At 42.4% G+C, this 21182-nt stretch overlaps 1 protein-coding gene across 1 annotated transcript in view; it reads left to right on the forward strand.

The window, feature by feature from the left end:
* Positions 1-10871: 10871 nt before the first annotated feature.
* Positions 10872-21182, forward strand: part of PTPRC (protein tyrosine phosphatase, receptor type C) — a 45667-nt gene continuing 35356 nt past the window's right edge. The window contains exon 1 of the mRNA XM_026043776.1: positions 10872-10962. Coding sequence (XP_025899561.1) covers positions 10896-10962 — 67 coding nt within the window. The 5' untranslated portion in view covers positions 10872-10895. The remainder of the gene's footprint in view (positions 10963-21182) is intronic.

Raw genomic sequence — 21182 nt, forward strand, 5'->3', positions numbered from 1 at the left:
TGATACCTAGAGCAGACCAAAGCACATGTAGCACCCAACATGTTGTTATTAACAAAGACTGGATAGGCTCTTTACTGTGGGTAGCTGTGTGTCAAATGTTCTGAGTGTATGTGTATATAATTTTATATAYTTTATATACATGTATATACTGATATATAGATAGATGAATGTCAGCACTAGTTGTGTGAAAAAAATCAAAGCTGCCCAAATTCAGCATGATAAATCTTTAGTGGTTATTGGATGTATTTTAAATGCAATTTCTCTTTCCATATGGACTCTGTTTTTCTTGTTGCCTTTTACCTCCCTGAGGTATTCATTTCCTTTGTGCAGGAGGATTTGGTCTATAGTTTTAGTGTTCATGAAAGAAATAATGGTTATCTTTGAAAAAAACAAGGAAAATCAGGGACGTTTTGTCCACTGCTACAGCAGCATTGGCAKTAATTGCCTTATGCAGTTCACAAGTCTTTCCACTTTATGTAAATACATTGCCTTTTGAAAAACCCCTTATATCTGTGAGGTGGGGCCCTTTTGAAGGAGTTGTTCTTTTGAAGATTCACAGCTATCTTAAACACACGTTTTTTTCTTCAAAGTAACTGCTGAAGACTCCCTGTCACAAATCCTTCTTGTTAGGAATTCTGCTTGAAGAGCACTCTGAATTTCAATATCAAGTATTTCAAACAAATACATCTAGTGCCTCGGTGCGTTTTTCTTATGGTCAGTCAGTGGCCCCAAATAAGAAGGGGAACCTTGGATAATTTGAAGTCTTTTCCTAGCAACCCTTTGAAGAAGAAAAAAGTCTACAGTCGTTATAGCTATTCCTGGAAAGTAAGAAAGRGAGAGTAATAGTAAGTAAACCGTGTTTTTTGAAGCTATTACAAAAATCACTGCAAGCCCCGCTGCAAACACTTCCTTAAAGTCTTCTGATTCATTTATGCAGTGGTGCTGCAGAGCAAGGGAATAATTTAGACTGGCAGGGATCTCAGGACAGAGSAGAGTCTGACTCTGTGTCCTCTATAACCACCAGTTACCTATTTCAAGGCAGAAATGAGATCTCTCTTAGCTTTCTTTTCTTCTGGAAAAACAAACTTAGTTCTGTCAGTCTCTGCTTGTTCATCATGTGCTCCAATTCCTTGTGCTCTTATAGATGGGATGCAGCTTCAGGGAARCCTCATACCAAGCTGGACCAGGGGCTCGCTGTCCTGCCCTGTTCAATCAACAAGGAAGGTGGGAAACCCTTAACAGGAGATGAGGCAGCAACACAGGAGTGGCTGAAATAAGTAACCTGTGACCACAGGATATGTTCTAGCTCCTAYGTAATGGAAGTAATTGTAAGTATGTCTGCCATTAGCAATTTAAGATGTGGTGTGAGGCCAGGAGCATTTCAGGTTTCAGCTGCAAACRTTCACACTGTTCTGGAGGCTTTAGCTGATTTCATTGAACTCTGAACTGCTTTCTGAAGCTAACTGCCTATTTTTATATACAAATGTTACCCTCTCAGTGGGTGAGTTTCTTGAAACAAATGTTTGAGGTAAGGCCTTCTTGTAACAGACAGATGGGACATGTAGGGGATCCAGTTTGCCTCATAACATTTCTGTGTAAAAACGCAATTATTTTGCCACTTCRTACATCTGTGTTCATCTATACAGTCAAATATATATATATATATACACACATGTAGACATACCTACACACACTGAGTATTAATTCATTGCCCCTSTTCTCTGTGGGACTTGCCAAATGCTGCAGGGCAGAGGGAGGAGACTACAAGAACCCGACGTGTAGGTGGAACCAAATACAGTGCCGCACGTGGTGCCCGCGCTCATGCTCTCCCTGCTGAGAGCATTATCTGCACCTTGCTGTCACCTGGTGTCTGCATGATCACCTCTTSAGACTTCATGATTTGCTTCTCCTCCTGCTGCCCTCCCACAGGTGTTGGCACCGTTCTGCCCAAACATCTGCAGTTCTTCTGTGTACCTGCCTTGGGCTGGGCTGAGCAAACCATGCGTTGCCCTAGACACTTGTAGGGGTAGGGCACAGCCAGGGGGACCTGAAAGACTCTGGCAAGGCCTGTCTCCAGCTTAGGGGAAGAACAAAGTACACCTCCATAATACTAATATGTGGTCTTCCAGTGTTGAAAATCTGCAGATTATAGCTATGGATGCTGCAGAAGTGGCCATGAAGGCAACAGCTAGAATCACAGCTTCTAACTATAGACAACCTCCCACCTTGTTAACCGTGGAGGGGAGGAGGGCCTCACTGGTGACCCCGCACGGCGTGGATGGAACCAACGTAGGGTTAAGCTGCAAGCCACGGCCCACGGACGCAGCACATGCTCCACGCTCAGCACTGCTGCCAGTGACAGGCCCATTCCATGGAGTCTTTTCTCCTATAGAGCATCTTGTTCAACTCCTGTCTTGTCAACAGGGAGCCATCAACAAGGTGGAGCAGCAGCCCCAGGCCAGGAGGAGCGAGGGAGGCAGAGATGCTTTCAGCACTCTCGCTGGACACGGCTTTGCATTTCCACACACTTCTGCAACCTCACCACTGCCCCGGAGCAGCTCGAGTTGGCTTTGCACAGCCTGGGAGTCAATGTCACTTAGGCTTCTGCTCAAGGCAAACCTTAAATCATCAGATGTATCTTGACAAGAGCTACGAAACCAGCTTATCAATTTAGAAGAACCCCAGGCAAGTGACTGAAAAAGTTGTGCTGAATCTCTCAAGCAGCACTGGCATGAGAGTTTGGCTGGCACTTGCCTGTCACTGTTCTTTTTTACTTCCAGTAAGCACGGGCTGGCTCCTGTGGCACATAACATACCAAGCCAAACTGGTGGCAACGGGTCCTGGGTCTCTCAAGTACCAAATGAAATCTGAGATATTAATTAGGTCCTCCACGCCCCGGGGATACCAGTCATTTCATCAGGCCCAAGGTAAGGAGGTACATGCCAACTGAAAAGGTTCCTCTGTGTTACACTGCGGCCGGGGAGTGGGGCTGGGCGCCAGGATGGATTGGACATGTGGGAAGCGGAGCAGCTCACGGGCATCTCCGCAGCTTGCGGACACGGAGCGGGAAGCGAAACYGCCTTGGAAAGCTGGGATGGGCCCTACTGGCGGGCCAGGCCCAGGTGCTCAGAGCAGCAGCAGCCAGGAGCTCTTAGCGGTTTTCTACCTGTGTTAACTTAATATATGAAAATATCTCAGCCTAATGGGCTTAACCTGACAGTCTCGAAAAAATCTCTGACATTTGTGGAGCAATTGACAGTAGAGATGTTAAATGCATCTCTCAGTGCAGTCAAACAAAATGTGCTTGCAGTCACTAATACGGGTACGTATATGCAGCATAAAAGAGGGATATCATCAGTCAGGAAGTTTAAGTGGGTGTTTGTTTGAATTCAAAATGCATAATGTACTTGATAATGGGTTTTGGTTTGTTTTTGTTTTTTGAGACTTGGCTTGCAATTTTAAGATGTTTTGAGGGTGTAAATGATTTGTAAAACAAGATTTTCACAGCTTACTGTTGTGGCTCACGGAAAGSAGAAGCTAGGCTTTCCCTTAAATAATTGTCCTTCTCATGAAGGCAAAGAACACTTAAAAACTAAATAATGGTCAGAGAGTCCCTCTGACTGGGTGCTAATGCAAAGGACACCTATTGTATCCGCCTACCTAGCCCCCAGGGCAGTGCTGGGACATGTGTCCACATGGGCTTTTCTCAAGACCCCTCTTGACTTCCCGTTCCCCCTTGGAGCTGGACAAGCAGTTCTGGAAGCAGCAACGTGCTGCTCTTCCCAGCCCATGGGCAGCTTCTCCTTTCCCAGGCACTCTGTGGGCCGAGGGTCTCTTGCCAACTGAAGGAAAGAGCTTTCCTGAATGAGCCTGCCCCCAGCTCAAGGTTGGGTTGGTGTTGGCTTGGCAGGACGCTGAGGTTGGGCGCCCTGATGAGCTGAGCCCTGCGCRCAAGTCCCTACTTATGTGCAGCCATAAGGAAGTCTAGGCCTCACCTTAAATACTTGCGTCTTGAGAAGGCAAGCAATCTGTGAGCTGTAGAGTTGAAGTATCCTGCCCAGCACATACTATCGGCTGACCTTGTTTTGATCATTTTTTTACTTGTCCTTATTCCCACTCATGGTGGAAGAAGGACAGAAAAATAGGCAATGGATCAATAGCTTTCCCAAGCAAAAAAATCTTTTGTGAATCCATATACTTATTGGTGGATGTGCAAAAACCTGTCAGAAATTTCTCCCCTCAGAAAGAGTCTCAGTCGATCAGTGTGGGTCATCGCACTGCTGGGCATCAGCAAAAGGAAAATCAGGCTGGGACATCAAATAGATACAAGGTTCATTTCTTCTTAAGTGTGCCTTAGGGTCTGAAAAAAAGACCTTATTTTTAATGTATCAGTTTACAAGCCTGATTGACCTACCTTGCTCCAGGAACTGGCGATATTTAGCCAAGAAATTAGGATTTTTAGATTTTTTTTTTCTTCTAAAAGTAGTTTTAAATAATACCTCTGTGCTTTAACCCAGAATTGCATAAATGTAAAGCGGATCTTCTTATGAGTGGACAGTCACAGCCTCTTGCCAAACCATCATTGCGTGGCGTTTCGTCCTCCGCGCCGTTTCTTAACGAACTAAGTATAGGAAGTAACACTAACTCTAAGATAAAAAGAGGATGTGCAAACATTTTATGCTGATCTTTGGAGGAAGAACATGTTATCTCAGTTGCCCCGTCAGCCTGAGCTTGATATGGGAAAAGTGAGCTCTCGTTGCTCTGCCAAAGTTTATATTGCCGCTATTTTATCAGTTTTTAAAACAAACTGATGAAAAATAGCTTCAATAGGGATTTTCTCTTCTTTTCCTTTTTTTCTTTTTTTTTTTCCAGAGAGTTATTTTTTTCGCAGTGTGTATGCAAGCACAAATTATAAAATTAGCTATGATGGAACTGTAGTATTTCTGTGTGAGACACATGAAAGGATTTTCCTGAGCTCAGAGGATTCAATAGCGTTTTCTTCCCAGTGCTGTTCAGCAGTTTGTGTGCTCTGAGGTGATCACAGCATGAACTGTGTGGGCACGATGCTCCAGCTCTCCCTCCTGCTCTTCAGGAACTTTTTTTTGTCTTTTTTTGTCCCGCAGCCACGTGTTTATAAAAGCTCAGCTCTATGTTCTTGTAACAGTTCTGACACAGCTAAAACAACCAAAAGGTGCTTAAAGCTTCTGAATGTTTGTTACAAAACAAYAGTGAAACAGAAACGAGATATAAAACTGTAATATTAATGAAGCAAACCCCTTTATTTCCAAGTCTTTAAGTTATGCCTACAAGCCTACCTTTTCTCCTATTTGTCTTTAAGTCACCCTGTAATTTCTTGTTTCTCTGCCACAGTTTCTCTCTTATGCAAGAAGCTTCTCTCTACCTGCTTGTTCTTTTAAAACTATTTATTTCTCTACTCTTCAGTTATATGGATATATATATATCCATAATAAGGAGAGCTAGAGAAGCATTTGAGGTTAAATAAATGATTTTGTAAAATATTCATATTACCCTAGTGGAATTGAAATGCTTAATTGAATCTCTTCTCACTTTTGCTGAGATTTAGCTTTTGCAGTTCTCGTTGAGACTAGGTACTAGTCTAATAATCTAGCATTGGCTTCTGTTTATCCATTTATATTTTTATCTTCAATCTTTGCCTCACAGAACAAAAATAAGGATAAAGAAAAAGGGTATAAAGTGACCATCAAAATGGAGGTAGGGAAAAGAAGCCTGGTAATTTAGTAAATCAAGATTTAATGTAACTATTATTGCAGAGGATTAACCAGCTTGAAATATTTTGACCAAGAAGCACATAGAACATGTGGCCATTAATCCTCTTCTCACATTGCCACGTTACCKCTCACACTTCCTGCTTCTGCCTCCTCCTACCGTTTCTGTATCGTGATTTAATTTTTTCAAACTGCTTCATTCTAAGATAATCATGAAAGATATATGGTATTATTATTATTATTATTTTACCTTTCTACTAAAGGAACAAATATGCAAGGCTGTGAATATAGACTGAACTGCAAGTAGTTTGGGACATCAGTGATTTCACAATACATTTCCAAAGCATGTTTCCCAGGATATATCTTCATGAGATTTTCAACTGAAATAAAGAAATCTTCTTCATTCTTTTAGTTTTGCAGTGGCAGTTCCTTGACAAGTCACTGAGGAAGAAGTAATGCCTGCCACATGTTTATCTTCGGAGACATCTTTCTAACTCATTTGGACATCCCTAGAGAGAAAAATCATGTCAAAGCATGGAGAAGGGTAGGAGAGGGGCTATCAGAAGATGCCCGGCAGCATCACCGCAAGCAGACCAGCCTTCTAGGTAAACATTTCTGGTTTATGATTGGAAATACCTTGCTGAGAGGCCTTTTTATGCTTCTGCACTATCATACTTGCAATCAGCTGTAGGAATATATTTCTATCCACAATCGATCAGAGCCTGGATGTCAGGAAAGCATTGGATATGATCTATTCTATAAATATGTTGTCCAAAACTGGACAGAGAAGTGGCAGAATGAAAGCCAGCCTATTGATTCGAGACAGAGGCTAACCTCTAGAAGTAGGAGGGTGTAGGAAGATARTCCAAAGCCCAGGTTCAGCTGCCTACCCTGACACTGCATGCCTTGCTTTGGCAGAACCCGTCATTTAAAACAGAGCAAAATAAGGCAGAACATCACAACAAAAAAATCTGCCCATCCTCTTTGGTTTCATTTAGGGCATATGTTCAAGAATAAACTGAAATATATCTTTATGTAGGCTACAGAGCACGCAGGAAATAGTGTCCAGGGAACTGTAATAATATTTGTGTCTGTTTTTTTTAAACCAGAACAGAAATATTTTGGGAAAGATTGGTTTTGTAGATTTTTATATTCCTTTTTTCTTTCCCCGTAGACTCCTGGGCTGGTGTTAATGTTGCTTTGAGTCGTGTTCCCTCTTTGGTAAATATGGCACTGCTGTGGCTGCTGTGCAGGGAAGGTCTCACCTTTTGCCCAGGATTCTGCCCTGCTAAGTTGTGTGAGCAGCTATGAGAATTTGAGGAGTCTGGGTTGCTGTTTATGTGCTGAGGGTGACCTTTGAGGTTGCAAGTAGGAAAAATGAAACTGGAAAATGAGAAAAAAAAAAAARRAARRAAAAAAAAAGAAAATTCTACCATTGCTGAATGAATCTTGTATTTTTTAAAGGAATTCAGCACATTCTAGTACTACTGTGGCCTATCTCTTGCATTGTATTAAAATTGAATGGCATAAGCAAAGGACTATTTTGAAATCATCCTAATTTCTTGACAGGTGTTTCAAGCAGGCTACTGTTGTAACAAGCAGGATGTTTCAGACATGTCAGGCATATTCCAGATGAAAGTCTTCCTTTCCCTAATGTCTTAAATATAATTCAGCTTAAAGTCATCCTTAAAAAGCAGATGTATGAGATTTATCATCCCTTGTGGCGAGGAACCCTGAGATGTTCATGGCAGAAGAAAAGACACAGAATAATGTGAACTCATTCACTGTGCCCCTTCTGAGCAGCATAGAGCCAAATTCTTAACATTTAGCTCTCATTCAGGAACAGGAGTGGTGCATCTGTTGCCTAAAGTGATCAAGTTCCAAGGAGGGCCTAATATTACATGCCCAAAATTCAAAAATGTCTAGTCGAGAATAACTACAATATCAAGCGTAAGTGAGAGGTAAGTGCAGGAAATCTTGGAGAGCCGATGGGAATTATTGCTCATTTTGGGCCAGACTGTGAATAGTGCCTCAGGGATACCGAAATACGGTCTCTGTCCTGAGCAGGTACAATACAGAGCATGCAGGAGAGGTATGAAGTGAAGATGTCAAATCAGCATTGCCTCAGGGCTGGTAGCAGCACAGCAGTCTGCCTACACAAAGAGCTGTGTTGTATGCTCCTGACCTTAAAACAATTTGATCTAATGTGTCATATTAAGTAAAAATGTTTTCTTTCTTTAAGAAACAGCTGTTGGCAATGGTAAACAAGCCTGATAAAGATATATGCAAAATAGAATCCTTAGCTCAGATTTAGCACAGATTTAGAATCAGATACTCAGCACAGATTTAGAAGCTGTGCAACATCCATCCTTTAGCACAAACAATGTTTTCACAGTGAGTCTGTCAAATTAATTTTACAGGATGAAATGCCTTGTGGAGGAGGCTGCCGTGTAAACAGAGTTGCCCTTGGGAGGAACTGGTCCCGTGTCCTTTACAATTTGCCAAGGTGTGTCCATTGCAGTTTGCCTTCACACTGAGTGGGAAGCTTAATTCTGATGTGCAGACACGGTGCGTGTGGTGTAAGGGAGCTCTGGCATCGCAGCAGACTTCTGCACAAGAAAAATTAGGCAGGCCAAAGAAAGTGTACAGAACTTGTCACTCAAACACGAGTGATATATWGAGTAAATGTGGCATTTCACTTTTATTGAATTAGATGCATCCTACTGCTAGGATTTCTTTGTCTCTGCTGAAATCGTCTGATACATAAAATTTTATATGTTGCAACATTTAGAGTCTTCTGTCTAATGCACCTGCTAGCAGCACACATTCATTCTATCTGCCTAAACCTGTATTATTTGCTTAAATGTGCACTTTTTAAATGTAAGTTTTAGCTTCATGTATGCAGTTGCTAATTACCTGCTTTCAAAGGCTTGAATTCTGAAGCGAGAGAGCTTGAAAGAGCTTCACGTCCTACACTTCCTCCTTCGGCCAGGTACGCAGCTGTCTCGAGGACGTGGTGACTAAAATGCACATGGCAATCCACAGTATCAGYTTATTGATTAGCTGCTTTGAAAAGCCAGTGTGTTAGTGCCACAATAGCTTTCATTTCTTCTTCAGATATTCAAATAGACAAATGTCAAATACACGAGCTGAACTGATATTTGTATTTCTAATGCACTGCAAGCAGATGGAATCTTAAACTTCTGAGGCTAACCTAAGATCAAAGGCACATGTAATTTCTGTGAAGGGTGTTTGTTTTCTCTCAGATACAGGACGGTTGTTAAACTCATTGCCAAACATATTGCTTTCCRAACCACTGAAATGGATTTGTTGAAAGAGGAGTTTGCTCTGGGAAAGAGAGAGCTGTTATTTTTCTTGCTAGCACTTCACTGAAACTCAGGATATTTTGTTTGAGTCCCTGAAACCTCTCCCAAGTTTCATGTGTAGTCTGTGTTCAGTAATTTGGCAATAAAATGGCAATCTATGGTTTATAGTTCCTTAGCTGTTAAATGTGGGGTAATAATAATAATAACAATAACACTAACGATAACATACCCTGATTTACAGTGATGGCTAGTGTGTGTGTGCTGTGTATCATTAAATAATAGCCATGATAGGCTGCAATATTCCAGTGATGTGGAGGGCTCAGCGTAAGTATCACACAGAAAGGTCCATCATGTAGCAGTTCTTCTTGGAAAGACATCTTGARAAATCAGGCAGAAGTTCTGTGAAACTGCTGGGAGGATCTGACAGAAATRGAACTTGGCTCCATTTATTGACAACCTTTCTATGAAATTCTCTGCAGAATGAAAATGGGATACTTCAACGCTATGCCTTTGTCCAAGAATAACGGGGAAGAAGATACCAGTGTTGAAAACAGTATAGGACTGTAGTCTGGATTCATCTTGCAGCAACTTCCCAATGCCTATCAAAGCTAGGGTGTCTGGAAGACTGCCTGATACCACTAGGTCAGATTTATGCTGAGCACGTTTACAATRTTATTATTACAACCAGCTGCTATACTTGTTTTGGTGTTATAGGACTTCACTTGAACTTGGACCTGAGGAAGCTGATTTTAATCTCATGGGGAATCTGATTCACTGCTTTCATATGTGAATTATTTTGTGAATTTGTGCAACTTTACAGTATGGCATGTAGGAAGTCTCTACAGGATTTATGACATGAATGAACAATAAATTCCTTCATTTGGCACTTTCAAAAACTTGAAAATTGTCAATCTCAACATTATTGATGCATTCAACAACATTGATGCAATCTCAACATTATTCCCTTTGCAATTTCACACTACCAACTACTAGAAAGGTACAAAATATTCCATTTTCCAAGGATTTGTAGTTTTTTTATGGAACGAGTGAATAGTTTGACTTTACATTTTGTTGTTGGCTAGAAGTAAGTAGAGCATTGTGTGCAGCTAGCTAATTAGGAACTGAACATCACAGAAAGCAGACGATGTATTTTTCATGTACAACTGTCATACCTAGAATTGCATTCTTAGGCTCTTTAGAAAGAAATACTCCGTGTTTAGAGGCTGTTCATCTAATCAGCAATCACTTCCCTTGAGGACGAGACTTTGCTGAAGGCCGTGCTGCCAGTGTAGCTGTTACGTTCACTCAGGTTTTCTTTCTTTCTTTCTCCYTGGGAAGTGTCTATAAATAAGAAAGGACTCAATGAAATGCACACTACAAAAACATGAATACGAGGAAAAAGAATGGCTCTCGGCWGAAGTGAGTCTTCTGAAAAACTAAGTCTTGTTCGGGTCCTCGGTTGAAATGGCTGAAAACGTTCAATTTCATTTGAATTAAGGAAGCTGAGCATTACTGTAGCAACTTAAGAAAAACCCTCTTGACTTCCTGGAAACTGAAAGAATTTTTTTTTTTTTTCTGAAGAAGTAGTTGTCTCTGACATCACCGAACTGTGCTGCGAGTTTGCAAGTGGTTGGTTTGGGTAGCAGAGGAAGCAGCTCCTTCACTGTGATAAGCAGGCAGTGCGATGTATGTGCCTGGTTATTCTCCCTTTTGATTCAAATTTCACTAAGAAATTATTTTGCAGAGAGATAATGCTTATTTTGCTTTCCAGAGACAGACACATGCTGTTTCATAAGGATACGCCTGATTTCCAGAAATAACCATGTTTTTGTGGCTTAAAGTCTTAGCACTAGCCTTTGTCTTTCTGGACCAGGATGCTTTTGTCAAAGGTAGGTGGCACTTGATATTTCATTCTCTAATTTTGAACCCATAATGTTCTGTGCGGAGTTGAAACAGTTTAAAAGCTTTGAAAAATGGAGAACTAACATCTTTGTTCAGAAACTAGAATCTGACTGTATGTGATGTTGGCAGAACCTAGATCAAGAAGRTGACTCATAATGTGCAGGGCTAAAATGTCTTCCGTGTGGTCATGGGTGAGCGCTGCATGAACTACTGCTTTAAAAAGAAATTCAGTTGCATTTGAAAAAAAATATATTTAGATCTCTTACATGAACCTATTTAATGCAATCTTTCTGTTTGATTTCATCTCACAAGGCAKCACTTCTGTTTTCTGTGCTTAAAAACTTTAAGAAAAAAAAATCCCATCCGTTTAAGCCACTCCCTGATCTGATTCTGCGTACAGTTCCTCAAATTTTATTTTTTTACTGCTGTGAGGCTGGGGAAAAAAAATGAGACGCTGTAGGCTTCTTTCTGCTGTTGGAAAATTACATTTATAAATTATTTATAAAATTATAACTAAGTTTTTATAAACTGCTGCTTCCAAATGCCTTCCAAATTTTCAATAGCCTGTAACTTCTCACCCATGGCAGGTGAATTTAAGTAACTTGACTTGTTTTTGCTTTTAAAAAAGGAAGTTGTAGCTGGAGAGGTTGAGGTCTCAGAACACACTAGATGYGTAAGAGTTGAGATGGCGAGGAGCAAGGCAGTCAATTAGTACTGGACTAACAATTTATGTGAGAGTAAGTGTTTGGTGGATCTATATCTGAAGATTTTATTGAAAACAACATACAGCATCATATATCTATRTCTCTGTCTTCAGTTTAGGTAGTTAATACAATTTGGCTCGGTTTATGGCCAATACAAAGTCTTTTTGATTAGGTAATATTCAGGTAACGTTCATCCTACAAGTGCTTTTAAATTATATGCTCTGAAACGGTAAAAAACTACGTGCAGGGTCAAAACTGCATCTCATTTTTGTTAAATTTACTTGTTTCTATCCTCAGTTTATCGTAATAACTCCAGATTTACAGTGATGTAAGTAAGAAAACGATCTGCCTTGAGTTGATAACCAGCTAAAAGAGCATATGAAGTGTGGACATCAGTTCCTTGTCCTTCAAAGCCTCTCTCGAGAGACATCAGCCAGTGCAGCTGGCTGGGTGTTGTGGGCAAGCAAGTGAATGCTGTGCTGTGAAGGAAAAAAAGCAAATCTTCCTCCCTCCCTTTTTCTCCGCCTTTGTTTTTCATGTGCTGCCCCACTTTTCATTCCACAGGCCTTTTTCTCTGGCTCCCCACGGCCGCCTGTTTTCGGAAGGGCGGGATGAGCCGGCTCGTGCCGCCACCGGCACAGTCGGTGCGTGCGGCAGCTAACRCAGAGGGCTGGGAGGCAGAAAGGGGGGCAGCAGGGCTGTATTTCAAACAAAACTTATTATTTTCTCCTTCTGTAGACGGTAGCCTGGCTTGATCCAGTTCCTCACTACGTGTTGGTGCCGCGCAGAAAAGCCTCAGAGAAATGTAATGATTTAACCCTTCTCTGGACCCCTTAAAGCCATTCGCAGGCCCATTCTGCAGGATGCAACGTGGTGACCGTGTTTGCACCCGGTCACTGAGGTGCCTGATTAGTTGAGACTTCTGCACCACATTTCCACAGCCATGACCTGTCTGTGTAACTTCCCCCACAGGCTGAATTTTGGCTTTCAGGACCTTTCTGTCTACTTAAAACAACGGGGAAGGGCAGGAGCGGAAGGCTCCTGGAGATCAGCTTTCCCATAAGGGTGACAGGAATGTTGTACTTGGTCTTTGCTCTGCAGACTGCTCTGCCTGGCAGCTCTGAACTCACTGCTCAGCCTCTCAGGGAGGAGTTTGCTGCTGGCGGGGCCGAATTAGGAGAAGTGTGTGGCAGGCTTTGGCTTTAGGGCAGGGCAGCGCTGCGTGCRCTTTGGGATTTGTTTTCATGCTATGATTAGTGTCTGAGAGCCTCATCACTCAGTGATTTTGAAGATTCAACAAGATAGCTTTAAAGTTTTTGGATTTTCGCTACATCCTATAAAGCATCTCAAATTCCTTGCACTATCCAAACCACTTTGGAGAGCCTCAAACTGCATTTGAAAAACGTAAGTTTTTCTTACCTAGAACCTGCACAGAGGCCTCTCCACTATCTAAATCCCCCAAATAAAACTCATATAGGACTGCTTATACTGGGAATAAGGAGTGAGTAATGGTATTTGTGGATGAATGGATACCTACGTTCCCATAAATAACAAAGCTTTCATTTGAAAGTGGATGGGGCTGTACACAAAGAACCAAATCCTGGAGCTGGATCTGCCATTGTAAACATTTTCACTGTTGAAATATCCCATTAAACACCGCAGTGCTTGTGCAGTATTGGTTAGTCTTTCATCTCCACCTAGGTAGAGTAGCTATTTTTTTTTTTTTAAATCTTTCGTTGTCAGGAATGTGCATTTGAAATCTTAAGTGCAAGGCTGATACCCTAATACCTTCTATTATCTARACTGATTTCCTGGTTGAAAAGCTAATGCTAACCCAACTGATGCAGTGCATCACACAACTTTGTAAAATGCAACTTTGCTCTTGTTAAAAAGAAAGGAGAAAAAGAAACTTGCAGGATTTGTGGCACTCTTTTTCCACTAGCCCATCAATTCAGGCTGTTCCCCCACCCTCCACAGAAGTATTACCAATTTAGTAGCTTTCAAAAGACTTTACCCACTGCAGAGCAACTTCCTTTATTTCAGAAAACTAAAATAATTACTTGATAGTTTCGTGTGCTACTTTATTTTCCAAGTGTATGTGTAGAGTTTGAGTAGGCACACGCAGATCTGCAGCCCTGGAGTCTGCRTGCTCAGGAATTATGGAGAATTCCCCTGGGAAAGGCTCATGGTCTCACTGGCTGCGTGGATTCTGGGCTAGAATTAGCTACAGGCTTGAACCAAATGCATATTTTCCTCTACCTGCTCACCTAGAGCTAAACAAACAGAGAATGAATGTGTGGTTGGATTGCTGCTATGGTGTATTTATGGATATATAGCTAAATAGAGGTATGTATTTATTGATACATGCAGAATAGTAAAGAGATGTTGGTTCAAGACTAATGGATCCTGCATGGAAAAGATGGTTGTTGGTCACCTTAGCAAGTTGACATACAGAGAACATTTTACTGGTATCAACCTAAAGCCAAAATAYTACATGCAGAGCTTAGTTGAAAGGAAAATCCTGCTCTCAGTGGCATGCAGAGCTGGAGCTGCTTCCTTTACTTTTGCCTTTTCTTTGGTCATCTTAGGTTAATATATTTACGTTCTGAAGAACAAATCAGCAGCAAGTGGAATAGAAACAGCACAGATATCTAATGAAATAAGGCAGAAAAGGTGGGTGGAGGAAGCCCTAGCGAAACCCCGTTCCCATTCTTGGTCTCRCTGTAAAAGCTGACATTCCCAGGCGCATGTGTGTCCCCAGGGAGGCCAAGAAAGTGCTTGAAATTCCTGAGGAGGCCAAACTCAGCCTCCCCACTGTAGGTAGAAGGCTCAGGTGACGCATGGAGTGGGAAGGCTGRTTCCTCCTGCCCCTTTCACGGATGCTGCCTGCGTGTCCAGCTGCCTGTCCCAGACACGGACCGGTCTGGTCACCGGCCCCGCTTGCTGTCCTTGCCGCAGCTTTCAAGCATTTCAGCCATTTCCAGGATTCCTCCTCCTTCAAGTTTGGAGCATTCGGTGCCAGGATTTTAGGAGCTAGCTGTGAGCACCTCAGTGCCAGCTCATGCTGTCTGCAGTGCTGAACAGGCAGCGGCCACCTCGCTTTGCTTTAATGCTGCTCCTTGCAGCACTGCTCTCAGCCATCCCCCCGTGCCGCTGCCTGCTCCCTTCGGTTTCTCTTCTCCAGATTCAAAGGCCTCTCCTTGGTTTGTCTGTTCTTCACTGGAGATCCCACCAGCCCGTCCACAACTGCCTGCTGCAGAGGCAGCTTTTGTTGTGCCCGAGTGGGTATTTTCTGTTGCTGTTGCAGAAACGTGGGCCCTGCGGAGCGGTATTTTTAATTGCCTTTTGAAATACATTTCTCTCCCCGACGAATGGTGAAGCGAGACAAAAAGAAAAATAATCAAGCTAGCTGTCCTGCCAGCAATGGGAAGCCACACAAAGAAGCTTTCATATGAGCAAACAGCAGATCCTTAAATGAATTGTAAGCATCCGAGCACCTGAAAGACTTTGGGATTAGGGCCTGTACTACAATGCAGATCCAGTATGGAGCTGCACAGCTAGTATAAGTATAAGCCTTTCCAGGTAATCATATAGATGCGGCAAAAGTCCTCTGCTGACTACGGCTATGAGTAGAATATTTTAAATGTTAGCTGGTCCTGAACTCTTTTCATTTCTCTAGTTGTCGATTTTGCCATCTGTTAAGTTGAAGGTAGTTATACTGACTGCATTGTAATATGCAGAGCTATAACTCCTTAAGTATTTTAAGAGATGAGTGGTGTTAGTGGAAAATTACTGCGAATTATTCTGAAGAGATTGCTTACATATTAGAGATCTCTGAATAGTGTGTTTGTGCAAAGAATGAAAGCCGTGAAACGTGACTCGTGCACACGTTTGCAGCCTGGTCTCACTCAGAGGTGGGCAATGGGGAGCTGTTACTTTCTGCTGAGTAAGAACAACCCAGATGAGACTGCTAYCGAGCTGCACTTGAGCAAATCCAAAACGGGACGCCCAGTGAATTAGCTTTTTTTTCAGACGTTTGGTGACATTTATGAACTCGAGTCAGTTGTATTGGAGAAATGCAGCKCAAGTCAAGTCCTTTAAAGTCCTGTGCAATGTTGGCCAGTGCTGCTGGTGTCTGTTGTAAGCAGAGCCGCAGTTCCCCTTCCTGCCAGCCCGTGTGTGTGAGCTCGGGCACTTTGCACCTGCGAGTGCAGGGGCAGAGCTTAGGGTGCGTGAGACTCTCCAGCGCTTCTGCGAAAGGACTTGACCTTGTTTGCAGTTTCCTTAGTGCTTCTGTGCTCGGCTGTGCTGGCCCTGCAGAGCTGAAAGGCTTTTCTACATCCTCCACACCTGCAGCCTGGTGCTTTCATCTGGAGCACGAAACGTGCCTGAGATCTGAGGGGAAGGTGTGGAGCAGCAGCGAGAACGGGGCCTCGTGCAGCACGTCTGGTTTTGGTGTCCTGGCCTGCTGGCCACGTGCTGTGGAAAGAGGAGTTCCCAAGGGCTGTGCCACGCACTGCTGCATTGGCCCTTAACACTGTGTTCAAGACTGGCCTGTTTGGCTATGAGGATTTTGAGGTGGTAACGCAGACAAATCCTAATATGTAGTAGGATAGTGTTTGTARGGGCTTACTGACACAGGGAAAGCTGATCTGCAAGCGCAGTGTCCTAAATCCAGTGAAAATCATAGAGATCAGGATAAAAGATCCCACAGAAATTCTGCCTTTTGAGAGTCATTATGAAGTTATGAAGTTATTATCAAGTTATGAATGATAATAAACAAGCCAGGGCCACAACTGTTTCACGACAATGATTAATGCTGGTCTTGAGGGCCTGCTCCATTACCTGCACCTTGGCACCATCCTGACTAACCAGAGAAGCCTTTGGAGCAGCAGCTGCCTTCAGATTTTGGGCTAATATTGGGAAAAAAACCCTTTACATGGTGGAAGTGCTTTGGCTTCAGGGATGGGTGTCACTCGGGTGTCACCTCTGGGGTGACGTCAGTGGAAAGTGTGCGAAAGAGGCAGAGCCTCGAGGCCCTCGGGGCTCTCACAAGATTTATTTGAGCCTTGTGGTTTTTCACTGTGGTTTGCTGAATTTTCTTTGGCTTTATTATTAAAACAGGAAAAAAAAAATCCTCAGTTTCTACTCACGATAAAGGACTTTGGAGTATTTCAACCCCAAGTGCCATGTTCMTGCTGGCTGCCCCAGGAAATTCGTTTATAGGAAATACCCCAGTTTTGACTAAACGCTCCAGAAAACTTGGGAGCCCCTTGTGCTTACAAGGAGGTGACGAGAAGACCTCCATGTGTTGGTCCATGACACGCTGTGGAMAATCTGGGTGTCCAGCAGCAAACTGGCCTCTCCTGGATGTGTCAGTGCAGTGGAAGGGTGTTCACTGTCTGCGCTGCCAGCAACACACGGGTCGTTGTTCAGGCGTTGGTGCCAAGGGCCCCGGTCCTGGTCGGCTGTCACCGCTGTGCTGGGCGCACGGAGAACGTCCCTGCACGTGGCCTTGGCTCTGGACAGCACAGGGACTTCTCTGAAAGGTTTGGGAGAGACAAGCAAAGTTAGGTGGGGGAACCAGCAACAGCCGCGCGTGTGTCCAGCCAAACGGTGTTTCCCTTTTATAGTATTTCCTTTTCTGAGCACTTTAGCTGTTACGAAACTCCTAAAGGGAAAATGCTGATGCCTGTCCAAGGCTCCTCTCGTACTATATAAAAATAATAATTTAAAGAATTCAGGTCACGTATGAAGGTGTTGTATTTACTTGCAGTAATTATTTGCTCCAGTTGTTTTGTCTTAAATATATCGTGTTCTCTCAGCAGTGAGTGATACAGTAAGCAAACAAGAGAACGTGTAGAGGATGTTGCACACAGGCACACGCTCCCTCCTTCCCTTGCAGGGAGGGTGTATAACCTCATGCCTCCGATCCTGATTTTTGTGAGAGAAACCCTCTCTACGTGAAACTATAGAATGTGAATAGCATCTACCTGGGAGAGGGACTGTGTTCTACTCTGTTCGATTCAGAAACTTCTACATTATGTTCAGCATTCTCATATTTGAACCTTCATGAATAATAAGAACAATAATAAATTAATACTGACTTGTCATTGGCCCAACAGGTTTATTTAGACAGAAAAAAAAAATAAAACTATATTTCTTTTGTCTTAAAAAAAAAAAAAAAGGAGTAATAAGAAAGAAATAAAAAGCTTTGTTCGGCGTGCAAAGGATAGCACCACATTTCCTGGATATCAGATGGTGAGTAGATGCAAGCTTTGGGAATTGTCTGCRGTTCATTCAAGTGTCACCTGGATCCTCATTACAGTATTGATATTTTTCAATATTTATTGAACTCCACAGATAAATTGGTTGTGATTCATTTACTCAGCTGAACTTCATTTACTCATCGGGACCTTCAGGTTCTAGATGGTTGCAAGTTTGAGTGGAAAAGATTTTGCTTCAAAATGCTAAGAGTCTGAAAGGCTGCGTTGGGTACTAAAATATTTATTGGAAGATATGGCTGAGTAGGAACTGGAATGAAAGTGGTGTCTAAGAACTGTTTGCAAAGAGCACCTTTCTCTAAATCTCATCTTTCTGTTACATAAGTTTGTCTTCGTGTTGATGGGCAATATATATAGGCAGCAGGAAACAAGTATAACCCTACAGTCTTTAAAAAAAAAAGTGCTTCAGGTCTTCGAGATAGTCTTTGAGAAGTGTTGCACTGATTGATAAAAGATGAAAGATAAAAGTCCCTGAGTTTCACCTCTCCTCTGCTGTCAGCAAATACCTGCAAAACTGATTGATGGAAATGTTCTACCTCTGACCAGCACTTAAGATACCAATACATYAGTGTTGTCGGTCCTTCCTTCACCCCTAGAAGCAGATCTGAACAACAGATAAACACATCCCAATCCAGCACTGCGGTGCTCCTTTCAGAGAGTTTCTGTTTTTCTTGTTTTTGAAGGTGGAGGATGTTTTTAAAGCTAAGAAATCACACGTACAGCAGGACATGAAGATTGCAAGTTAAGCATTCGCAGTGTGGAGGAAAGCAAGCTTGGCAGTACAGTTTTTACTGGCAGGTTCATGTACAGTGTTTCAGCACAGGATTCTTTCCTCAGCATGCAGAATGAAAATACAATCAGTATGTTATTTTATCAGTGTTTTCAATGCAGAATTCCAGCTTATTTACAGAATACTATTCCAAGCTTTCTCTGCAGCTGCAAATGTTTCCTCTTAAGTTATTAGATGATGGTGCTCATCTTCTGCACCGAGGTGCCCCCCACATACACAATTTCGTATTTGTAATGACAAAGTGATCCAAAGAGGGAATCAGTCTGCCAATTCAGAAAGCTTCTTCTGAGACCTAGGAAAACCTACACTTTAGAGGGCCTCTTACTTCGGCTCATTTGCAGTTTTGAAAGCTCATGGTGCTCGCAAGTCAGATTAGTATCACAGCTCAGATTTCTGGAAAATTGAGGTAAGTAGCTTTGCTAGCAACACACAAGCATTCTGTGAGAAGAGCTGGAATATGATCAATATGATCATGTTACCTAAACCAGCATTTCACTCCTTAGCCATAACATCTCTTTTCTTTTGTGGTGCTTGTGTAGATGATGAGGTGAAAGTGTCTTCACTGCAGATCCTGGGTAGTTCTCGGTTTGTCCATCTTGTGATGGGCAAAAAGAGCAGGATGTGACCAGAGAATGGAAGATGTTATCTTGGGGAATATTTGTCGGCATTGGGAAGGGAAAAAGAGCTACGACTTTGCTCTGTCAGTCTGATGGACCTTTGCCAGCTCCTGAATGATTGTCTTTGCTACCCCAACAATGCCTTTGTGTATAGAAGCAAATTATAAAACATTAATCAGATGTGAAAATCATGAGTATCTGTGATCTTCTCTGTCATTCTGTGCTGAAGTTCTTCTGGTGGTTATGAACTTAGGTTCTTCAAACATCTACAGATAAAGTTTCTTGCACTGGTGTTGTATTTATTGCTATTATTTGACAGAGGGCATTAAATGGTGTTTCATAAGGTGCTCTTTCTTCCTGCCAGAGAGTGGAACATTGTGTATTTCACATTTAAAGACAACACAAATACTGAATTTGGGTAATTCATATAACGATCTGCACTAGATTAGCATGGCACCAGAGATGTGTTAATTAGACGTTTTTAGAATGGGTTAAGTTGCAGTTTGGATGAGGATGATGCAGTTGTCCTTCAGTTGCTGGAGCATAAGATTTACATGGGAGTAGAAGGAAACAAATAATACAATCAAATGATTTTCTTTTGTACCTGATTTGAGGTGTAGCCCTTATTTTTATATCCTTAATTAGCACCTAGACTTGGAAAGTTGGTTGTTGGTATGAAATTCAAGAGGAAAATATTATACAGGAGTATGTGATATCTTAGCTCCAGTATAAGAGGTGTTACGGGATTTAAAAAAAAAAGAATAATGAATTGATTTGTTGACTATTTCAAGTCTTTCAAAATTAGGAAGCATATTTTGTGTTACTGCTGTAAGTCTAAAATAAGCATTGAGTAACCAAAAGGAAGTATTTCAGTTCCTGGTTCAGGTTAGGATCCCAGCAGGAGAAATAGTTTTTGCTACGGCTGTTAGAGATGCCGACAGAACGGGGCTTCCTGTATACTTGGTGGGTACAGCAGATATTTTTAGGATCACTAGGCTCCTTGTTTTCTTACATACTTGATAAATTTTGCCTTTGAAATGCTTACAGTGGTTGTACTGATACATTAATAACCTGCACTAATAATCACAGTCTTGCTATCAAAACAATTCCAGTAAATTGGTGGGATTTGTTCCTACCAAGGAGCGAGTGTRTATTGGATGTAACATCATCGCTTTGCATGGGCATCTGGGAAGGATGAAAACCTACGGACCGATCTCCATCATTTATTCAGGGCAGCCGTGGTGTCTGAAAGTGAAACACGGTTGTTCTGGGAGCGGAGTGACCAAGGAAGGTTGTTTTCAGTAGCTCTTGGTGTCCGTTGCTCCCTAGTATCCTCATCCTTTCTGGCAGTCCCCAGAACCAGCCCAGAGCTGTGTTGTGGTGGCTGGAAGGCCTCTATGAACTGGGTGGCCGCCCGGTCCCACCGTGTCAGCTGGAACTGACTCCAGAGCCAGGGCATGTTTGGATCGGGGGCGCCAGAAGGAGCTGTGCAATCTGATAACATAGGTGTTCTGAGCACGGCTGTAGYCATGGAAATCGTGTCCTCCATTTTCACAGTGATTAAATCTGATTCACTTTGAGGGACAAGCACTAAGAAGTCTTGAACTGATTCATCAAGATAGGTAGCATCTTTGTCTCTAGATGAGTATGGAAAATTACCTGACCTTTGATGGATATTCTGATAAAGGCAGACACATAGGTCTGTGTTGAGTTTCCAGGAAGTGTAGGCAGAATAATACCCTTCTTCCATTTATACCAAAGATTAAAGGCCGTTCTTGGGTGAGGTGAGGTGGGGGCAGGAATTCTTGCTCA

Source organism: Nothoprocta perdicaria, unplaced genomic scaffold (assembly GCF_003342845.1).
Source record: "Nothoprocta perdicaria isolate Ctin4 unplaced genomic scaffold, notPer1 scaffold_34, whole genome shotgun sequence".
Lineage (NCBI taxonomy): Eukaryota > Metazoa > Chordata > Aves > Tinamiformes > Tinamidae > Nothoprocta > Nothoprocta perdicaria.